Raw genomic sequence first — 10141 nt, 5'->3', positions numbered from 1 at the left:
CCTCCCTCCTCCTCTCTAATTTTCTTTTTTTTTTTTTAAAAAAAACAATACAATTTGCAAATAAATATATAAAAGCTGTCAGTCGTGATTAGATGATTTTTATGCTCAAATTACTGACATAATAATATTTATAAATTAATTCACAAATTTTAGCTCCTTCTACTATTATATCACTTACTTTTAAAGTTGGTAATTTAATCATACACCAACGATAATTTCTTTTCTTAATTTAATCATACACCAACTATAATTTCTTTTCTTGTTAATTCGATACACCAAATACGTTTTCAGTCAAAATATGATGACATGTTGGATTATATATGACCATGCCATGTCAGTTATTCGACTACCGAATTATATAGAGAAAAAAAAACAATTTGTGATTTTTTTTTTTTTTGATATTTGGGGAGGGGGGAGCGCTTGTGGAAATAAAACCCACGACCTAGCAATTTGATAGTCCAACGTTTATACCATTTGAGCTATAGCTCATTGATAACAATTCATGATTTAAATTGTAAAAATCACAAAACACATTGAAATTTATGAACACAAAACGCTATATTGAATGATTATAATTATTAATGATAATTTTATAATTAATTTAAGGTGTATGAGGATTTGAGATATGCAAAAATTTATGTTAATTAGACAGAATTTGTGGTCCATAATATTTGTCGCATTCTATTATTTTAATTTCTTGTTCATGTTAATAGAGAAGCATATTTCTACTTCAATAGAAGTAAGTTAAAGGTTGGAATTTCTGTAAATCGTGTGAGGTTTATCATTATGGTTGAGTAATGACAAATACAACAAACATATTTTAAATAACGTTGGATGGCAAAGGAACACGTCTTCGATATTCTGCTAGAGCCCATAGCGGGTAGATACTTCTGTATGCTGCATAGTGTAACATGCAGTTCTTCATGAACACACCCGTGATTTCCTGGCATTCATTGAATTACAAAGTTAATTTGTGTTGTATGAATAACTACCAAAATTTTAGCTCAAGTCAAATTGTTGGTTACCTGTTGAGGAAAATCACCATCTTCTAATTGGGAGTTGATTATCAACTTTGCTGCTCGGTGAAGAGGTCTCGGGTCCCTATCCATCTGTGTTATCCCAATTACAATCAGAATCACAAACAAAACACCTACTTGTTACTCTATTTTATACCTTCATAGACTCACCTGCCCGGCGTTAATCAGACCCATCATTGCCCATGCGGTATGCACCAGATTCGATCTGTTTCCTTCGAGACTCACATATTTCTGCATTTAAAATTTCCTTTTCATTTCCGTATGTTTTCATGAATTCGTTGCCTCAACATTAAATTCATGCTATTCATTTACCTTCTCCGGGCACGACAAATAGCTCTCTCCCCATCCTCCGTTTTCTTTCTGTATCCTGATGAGGAAATTAACACCTCTGCGCATTGTTTCGCTATTGTTGTAACTCTTGCCAGCAGCGGCTAGACCTCCCAATGCAAACCATGAACCATAAGTGAAGCAAACTCCCCAGTTTCCATACCTATTTCAGTTACCATATAATTCATATTTCTTTAGCTACTTGAAATAAAAAGCTAACAAATTATTAATACTCCCTAATTAATCGAGGTAATATACCATCCTCCTTCTGGACTTTGTATGTCCTCAAGGTATCGTACAGCATTGCCGATGAAACTCTCTATCTCCTTCTTACGATGCCCCGGGTACAATTTCTTGAACAAAACTAAAGCATGGATTGCAGATGCAGTGCACTCCACATATTCGTGCTCGATGACTATGTCAGCGAAAAATTCTGTGGGATTCAGAAGCTGAGACATTCCAAGATTAGGCATTAGCCAATGAACATCGCAAAAATCACGGGCAAAGAAAGATTAAGTAACTTACTTCCAGCCATTCTTGAGCCCCGGCTGGCTCCCACGCTGCTAAACCTCCGTTCTTACTCTGCAATTAACATATAAGTTGCCTTTTTCATTTCAATTAATGCAACACATGACAATGTTGTTTTATTATATAATTTTTTTTTAGAGAGATCCTCACCTGTAACGAGAGGAGGATGTTGACAGCGTCATACAACTGTTGGGGCTCCATTTTCTCGCCTACAATTTCAGGCGGCATCATGGAGAAAAGAAGGCAACACTGCATTTATAGTTGAAGATAATTTGGTAAGGGTGAGGCTTATCACAACAGGAAGTGTTAAATTTTTTTGTCGGAGTGTACTATAAGTTTTTTACATTTCGGTTACCATAGTTCTATTTTCTACATTTTGATAACCCAACTTCCGTTTTTCCAACACTGGGAAGTTACTTAGTGAACCCAGGTGTATTATTGCTTATGTGCCATCGAACTTCTTCGTTGTCTTGTCACGTAAGCAATTGATGGTCGAAATTGTTATAGTAACCTTCTTTTTTGGGAAAGATGAAAGTTGAGTTAAAATGTAAAAGTTGAAAGAACGATAATCGAAGTGTAAGCATCTTATAGTTCTGTAATTGTAAAAAAAATTAATCCCAACAGGAAAATATTCTAAGTGAATAAATTTTATACCTTAAGACCTTCTGCAGTGCAATCTGAAACTTGCCATCCATGGTCTTGGTCAGAGAAAGTCCACGATCCTTTAGAATTATGTCTGTACATGTTTTTGAAGTTTCCGGAAGGATCATTCTTGACCTGAAAATATTTTATTTCTTGTTTTAAAAATTAACCGAGACAGAAGAGATTAAATTTAATAATAGTAGTAGAAGAGAGAGAAAACCTGAGATTTCTTTATGAAGTCATGGCCTTTCTTGAGCACATCACCTATTTCGTGAGTAAGATTACAAGCAAGCAAAGCTTGAATGGCAAAACCAGTGTCCCACTGTTGACTTCCGAAACTCTGCATTTTCATTCCGTCTTCCGCGACCCAAATGTAATCTGGGATCCTAGCAAGATGTTTCTTGAAATAATCACCATCTGGATCTTCAACCCAGCAAGCAAGCATGCATAACACCTACAAAACAAATACTAGTATCAGAGACAATATAATGTATTGAGGTAGCAACCTAATTAGCTTGTGTAGTACTAATAATGTTACCTTTTCGACGCAGCCAATGGTAATGTATCGACTGTTTTCATCTTCGTAGTGAATGTGATTCATAGTAACTTGAAGAGCCTTTCTCCTGATCAATTTGTTGAAAGGCCAGCGTGTTAGAAAAGGCTCGGTGGATACATAGAGAGCATCCCACATTAAATCTTGAATCATCGGGTGGGGATAATACAGATCCTCCTATAGTCATTCGTGCGGATAAAATACATAAATATTACGTCATCAAATGGAAAATAAATTAATTACATGAATATGGAGAGAGTATGAGCGAGGAACTGACAGATGCGCAAAGGTGGCGAGTTTTTTTCCAATTAACTTGTTCATAAGGTTGAGTGTGGAGTTCTTGTCGGAGTTGAAGAATAAGAGGAGTGATAGGTCCGACAAACCTTTTCCCATACAAATAAGACATCGGCATGTAAACCATCCGACAATAGCACCACATTTTTGCTGCATTAGTTAAATGACGACTGATGAGAAATTTGTCACACAATTAATAAAAGAAATCACAATCATACATGGTGAACTATTTATATAAGAAAGTTTCCCGATCGATCTCACCTGGGTGCATAGGCAGAAACGAAGGAAGGAGCCAAAATTCGGGGGGCATCGGGTTGCTTCCAGACCAATCATACACGCCGAGTATCTGCACAATTAAATTTTTGTTTTGTTAGTTATCTGTAGATAAATATCAAAGAAACGAAAGAAATAATAACTTACCGAGAGCCAAGTCTTTCCCCAGGAGGGAATGTAAGTAACACCGCCATGCTGATGAATCCAAGTTCTAGCTCGAGCACAAGCGTTATCCTGACCGCCGTCAGGAGCTTGTCCGAGAATACGCATGCAAATGTAGCTAAGAACGGTGCAGAACATGGTGCTATGACCTTCAATGTGAAGGCCCCAACCTCCATCTTCATTCTGATGGTAGTAAATGTATCTCAGAATTTCCTTACGATGCTCGCTCGGAAACACACTTTCTAAATGTCCTGTTATGTACACACACATCACCTACAAGTGAGCATAGATAATTAATTAGCTTATTTTCATTAAATCGTGATCAATGTTATATAAATATGAATACTTACTAATGGAGGAAGGAAGAACAGAGGGCCAGCATTTTCAGCAGGCCAGTGACCGTCAGAAGCCTGAAGGGCACAAAATACGTTGACTGCCCTTCGTAATGCCTGTGTTGCCTTTTCATATGTTATTTCTTCATCCTCTTCTATTTTCACTTTTGCTATTTTCTGCTCGAACTTTTTCTCCTTTAGAAACTGTAATTTTTTAAAATAATAATTTAGATAGACTATTAATTAAGCTTGCACATGTAATATTGCAAAGGAAACTGCACAACTTTTACTTGGACATGTATATGGTTTGGTTTCGACTGATTTGTGTTTAGTTTAACCGATTTTGAGAGTTTTCAAAGGAGTAAAGGGTCAATTATGCATGTCCATGAACTTGTATTTCGAGGTCAGATAATTTATTTTCATCCATTTTGATTAATTAAGGACAATACTCTCTAGTGTCCATCAATTAAGGATATTATTCTCTATTTTTAGGTAAATCAAAGATAAAATTGGTTAATAAAAACAAATTTATAGACCGATTGACTTAAAAATAGAGAATATTGTCCTTAATTGACCTAAAAATAAAGAGTAGTCTTTTAATTAATCCAAATGTTTGGGAATGTGTTTTTTAACTTCTAAATGTAAGTTTAAGGACCGAATTGACCATTTACTATGATCCAAAGTCATAATAACCTTTTGTTTTGTTTTTTAACAAAAATATTTTCTTCTTTTTCAAATTGTTGTAAAATACGCTTGTTTAATTTTTTTTTTTTAAAAAAAATGCTATTTTTCACCTTTTCTTACAAAAATTACATTTGGTATATCATCGATAGATTTTTAATAGATCTTCGACAGATTTTCAATGTCATTCCCTCTATTTTAGAATAAGATAAAAAGCATATTATACAATGTCATTTCCTCTATTTTAAAGAATAAATTTTTGCATTGATAAAAAGGAATCAGAACAAAAAAAATTTGACTCTCTAGTTAGAACATGAACAATGATCTATTCTCTTCACAAAAACAATTGGAAATATCAAAAACTGAGAAAATAGGTTCTCACAATCTTCAGCTATACCACCCTCATGAGAGTGATTTTCTATCAGTTTATGATCTTTGTGTTCAAACATTATTCAATATCAAGATTTATATGGATTGAGGACGGATTTATGCGGGTTTACCTTTAATTTTTTAAAATTTAAAAGTTCAAATTCATCCATAGAAACCTCAGATGAACCTTAAAATTAGTGTTAATTCTACTTTAATTGATCAGTCTATTGGAATTAAATATAATAATACATATGGATAAGTAATAAGAATTAATAATTATAATAATAATAACAATTATAAAGTTGAAGAGAAAAGATAGGTCCCTTCATGTGATATTTACCTAAACTCAAGTAATTGATCATCAATTCATCGCTCACCATCTTTTGTTTTTCTTTTCTTTTTTTAATACTTTGAGCATTTAACGTAGCCTAAACTCTTAATTAGTTTACTTTATTTTCTAGTATAAAAAATAATTAACTTTTATAAATAAATAGTGTTAGCACTTTAGCTTGATTTTAGGAATTTGATATATATACATATGTGAAAGAATAATTTTAGGTGATTTGATTAGCATGATTATAGGAGATTGATTTTGTTTTTATTATAAAAATTGTTTCTAGGTGATTTATTTAGCAAAAATATATTTCATATCCCTTGTATTATAAATAGGAGTTGTACTCTTGTATAAATAAAATAATGAAAACATATAATTATTTCATCATTTTCTGTCAATAAATAGATAATCAGATTCATGCATTTCACATTTTTGTTTACTTGCAAGTCATGCATATCGAAATGCTATAGCTAGGAGAAACCCTATGCGTGAACTATTTTTTTATTTGTTTGACAATTACAATTAATGTCAATTTTAATTGATATAATGAAGAATCAATGTTATTTATCTCATTCTCATAATCATATGGTTAGTATATAAATTAATGATGAACAAATAAGTAGTACGTACCTGCATACGCCAGAGAAGGTCTGCACTTGGCTTGACCTGAAAGCGACGATCGTAGAAACGGAGACGAGCTTCTTCAACTTGAGCACGCTCTTCAGGCGAACCAGCTTCGGGATCAAACTCCCAAGTCTGGCGCCCTACGTAGTCGTTGGTGCTATATAAGTATGCATCGTTCTCATTTTTCTCTGCAATTTTCAACTTCCACATCCTTCCTACACCATATGAAATTTAATTTAATATATGAAGATCAAATTTTATAAACATATAATAAAATCATTGCAATACCTTGAATCAACGGATAAACGGTATTACTCGACTACGTACACACTAGCTTGGTAGCAGCACGTATATACACTAATTAAAATTATGTAGATATAAATAGAAATATATGAAGATTTTGTTTTTATTATATATATAAAAAATTGTATTGGTTTAAGAGTTTGGATGCGTGTATATATGGGAAATTAAGTGTAGGAAACTCAGTTTTTATGTGTATATGTGATCATATGATATGTGTGATACATTTTCTCCTCCTATATATAGAGACACAAAATAAGACCTTATCCTCTTTATATTTTATTCCTTTTTTTGTCCATTTATTTAATAGGAAAATATTAACCTAGATTCAGTACATCTTAATCTCATCTTATTTTTATTACCACTCCATTTATTTAATAGAAAAGTATTTTAGATTCAGTCCATCTTAATCTCATCTTATCTTTCTTACCACTCTGATTTTAATTTCATCTTGATAATATTTAATACATTTGTTATTTTTTGGTGACGAGAACTCACTCTACTGAGCCGAAATCAATATTATTGTCAAACTCTGAGATGTGGACCGCCCGCAAGCCCACATACCTGGTAATTCCGGGCTATAATGGCCAACAATCCAACCTCAACCACTCCATATTAAGAAAGGGCGTAGCCAGGGTTCGAACCCGCGACCTTTGACGCCCAGATGACTGAGACTATACCACTAGACCAAACCCGTGCGAGCAATAATTTGTTATTGGCGGCTGGTTGATGCACAATATTTGTTTGGGAAGATTTAATCAGCCGACGTCATTAATATATTAAATGAACTTAAGAGTATAGCTATTTTTTTACTATAAAAAAAATTGATAGAAAATAATTGAGATTAATTTTTATTAGAGGAAACTTTAAATTTTATATCTTTTATAAAAAAAATTGATAAATTGATGTTAATTTAGAAAACTGATTATTTATAGCTCTATAATAATAATATATTTAATTTTATATATTATACTCCTAAACCCTAACTTTAAAAATAATTTAACTAACTTTATATATTAAAAAGTAATCTATTTTAGTTTGAAATACTTTATCTAAGTAATTAATAAAAAAAATTAGCAAAGAAAAAAAAATCAAAATGTAATTTCTCACATCAACAATTTAAGGTTCAAAAAGCTCTATTAACTAATTCTTGAGAGTTGGGAGTCAGAAAAGTTGTTATTTAACCAAATATGCCCACTATCTTTTTAAGGTAACAAAAGAAGAGGTTTAATTATTTAAAAATACTCTATCTTTTGAATTTTTTAGTTTAATATCCCATTTTTTTATTTTCTATTTTTACTATTTTTTATTTTTCAGTTTCAATTGTAGCCACTTGTTTAAATAGAAGTGGAAAAAAAATTCTGATTTATCGTTTATATTACATTATATTATTCCAATTTGCATTTTTATTATAAAAAATTTAAATATGAAGGGTGTATTTAAAATACTTTTTACTAATTTTAATAAATAGCTATAACTGAAACTGAAAATTGAAATATGCATGGACTAAAATTGAAACTTTTAAAAGCTGGAGTCATAAATGAAAAAAAAAATAAAAAATATGGATTATTTTGTTTTATGATTAAGCCTAAAAAGAACCATTTAATAGCTTAACCGAATACCAACTATATTTATGAACTCACGCCTAACTAACGAAGTTGGTTCATTTCCAAAAGGATTCTATTATGTTGGTGAAAGTGCATATCATATGGCACATTAAAATTCAAATTTAACTATTCATGAAAATACTGAAAAATATAAAAAAAATTAATTAGTTGACTATATGCCACTTTTTAACAAGGTACAAATTTAGGTCGATAAATACTAGTAATCGTGGAGCAGACAGGACAGGGAATGGAATCACAAGTCTTCCTTAAGAATTTGCCATGGAATTATTGAAAATCTCTAATTATATGCATATGCCGTTATATATGGCAATCCGAAAAAATAAAAATAAAAATCAGAATAATTTATAGGAAAATTACTGATCAATTTAGTCCAATTAAGCACTGAAAAAATATCTATACAATTAAAAGATTGATTTTATATTTTACATAAAATTTAATGATTAACCAATACAATTCGCCTGACAAAAAAAACAATACAATTTGCAAATATTACAATTCTCATCTTTTACATTTGTGTCGGTTATGATTAGATGATATTTTTGCTCAAATTACTGACAATAATATTTATAATTTTTTTTAATAATTGAAGAGAGAGTGCTTGCGGGAGAAATTAAACCCACAGTCTATATTTATAAATTAATTCATAAATTTTAGCTCTTTTTACAATTATATCACTTACTTTTGAAATTGGTAATTTAATCATACACCAACTATAATTCTTTTCTTGTTAATTTGATACGCCAAATGTGTTTTCAGTGAGAATATGATGATGTGCTGGAATATATATTACCATTTCATTTCACTATTCCGTCATCCACATCGGTATTTTTACCGGAAAATTATTCGGTATTTGAATTTAAAAAAGAACAATTCGTACGTATTTTAAATTGTCAAAAATTGTAATTATATTAAAATCACAAAACATATATGAGAATTTGAGATATGCTAAGTTTGATGTTAAATTTAAAACAAAATCAAACATATGCTAGATTTGTCATAGGATGTAGTATTACCGTAGAATTATACTACTAAATACCTTTTTTTAATACGTACTACTAGTACTTAAATTTCAACGTTGTCGTTGATTATCATTGGAATAGAGATGCTTTGATAATCATAATTCATAGTTATCGGCCAAACTCACTAAAAGTCCAATAGCATGTAGTCTTAATTTAGACTTTATTCTTAACACCTACCAAACGAAGACTTCATTTCAACGATTTAAATGCTTAATCCAATTATAAACCAAGTTAATCATTTTTTTTCTCAAATTAATAACTTTTGAGATGAAAAGGCCTTATACTGAAAAGAGAACTATTAGTTTTAGCTCAGTTATTTGAGAACTAGACGATTTTAAAGTTAATTCATTTTCGGTGTTAGAATTCTGAAAAGTTTAGCAGAAAATGCAAGCTATGGGATGTCACCTAACAATACATCATATAAATCTGTTAAGGATGCATCACATGATATCCGTCTGTATGTAGACCAACTATATATAAAAAAAGGCCTAATTACTTAAAAATCACCCATCTTATAACTTTTTTTCATTTATACCATGACCTAGGAAAATTTTCAATTGTACCCTATTTTTGATTTTTATGTTTCATCTCTTTTGAGATATTGACTAGAATATTTTGTGATTAGCTGAGATTTAGAGCATCTTCTATATCTCATATGATTATTTTGTTTCCTTAGTTAATAATGTAAATTAAGGTAGCTGTTGTTATTAGAGATTTGATAGCTGTAGTATTATTGGAGATTCCTATGATTAAGGAACTATTGAGTGTATATAATCAACACATATTGAGAATACAAGGCAGGACAAATTCCTCTAATGTTGTTTACAAACTTCAACTTGGTATCAAAGCATTGTTTGTAGAAACAGCAAAACACTATGATCAACGATGGGAAGCAGTCAAGTCAAGACTCAGGCTTTGGCAGCGAGAAGAGATCGCCTTATTACTTGTCATCAAGTGATAGTCCTGGACAAATTCTCACCCATGTTCAGCTAAAAGGAGAGAACTATGAAGAGTGGGCTCGTGTATTCAAAGGCTCAC

The 10141-nt window shown here is 31.3% G+C and overlaps 1 protein-coding gene across 2 annotated transcripts; it reads right to left on the bottom strand.

Moving 5' to 3' along the window:
* Positions 1–740: 740 nt before the first annotated feature.
* On the bottom strand, positions 741–6626 carry LOC130014468 (beta-amyrin synthase). Of its 2 annotated transcripts, none has more exons than XM_050368557.2 (16): positions 6445–6626; positions 6163–6371; positions 4167–4352; positions 3802–4089; positions 3643–3727; positions 3365–3531; positions 3073–3264; positions 2755–2988; positions 2547–2669; positions 2043–2141; positions 1890–1946; positions 1623–1813; positions 1350–1527; positions 1188–1268; positions 1026–1109; positions 741–943 (listed from the first exon to the last, which is right to left on the bottom strand). In XM_050368557.2, the coding sequence occupies exons 2-16, from the start codon at positions 6364–6366 to the stop codon at positions 821–823; spliced, it is 2292 nt and encodes a 763-aa protein (XP_050224514.1). In that variant the 5' UTR covers positions 6367–6371; positions 6445–6626; the 3' UTR covers positions 741–820. The 2 variants fall into 2 exon arrangements, with proteins under 2 accessions (XP_050224514.1, XP_055961115.1); XM_056105140.1 differs by having other exon boundaries at positions 6163–6367.
* Between the last annotated feature and the right edge of the window lie 3515 nt (positions 6627–10141).

This window comes from Mercurialis annua, linkage group LG3 (assembly GCF_937616625.2).
Source record: "Mercurialis annua linkage group LG3, ddMerAnnu1.2, whole genome shotgun sequence".
In the NCBI taxonomy this organism is placed as follows: Eukaryota; Viridiplantae; Streptophyta; class Magnoliopsida; order Malpighiales; family Euphorbiaceae; genus Mercurialis; species Mercurialis annua.
Note: the sequence above shows the minus strand (reverse complement) of the source record. Positions and strands in the feature narration are given on the sequence as shown.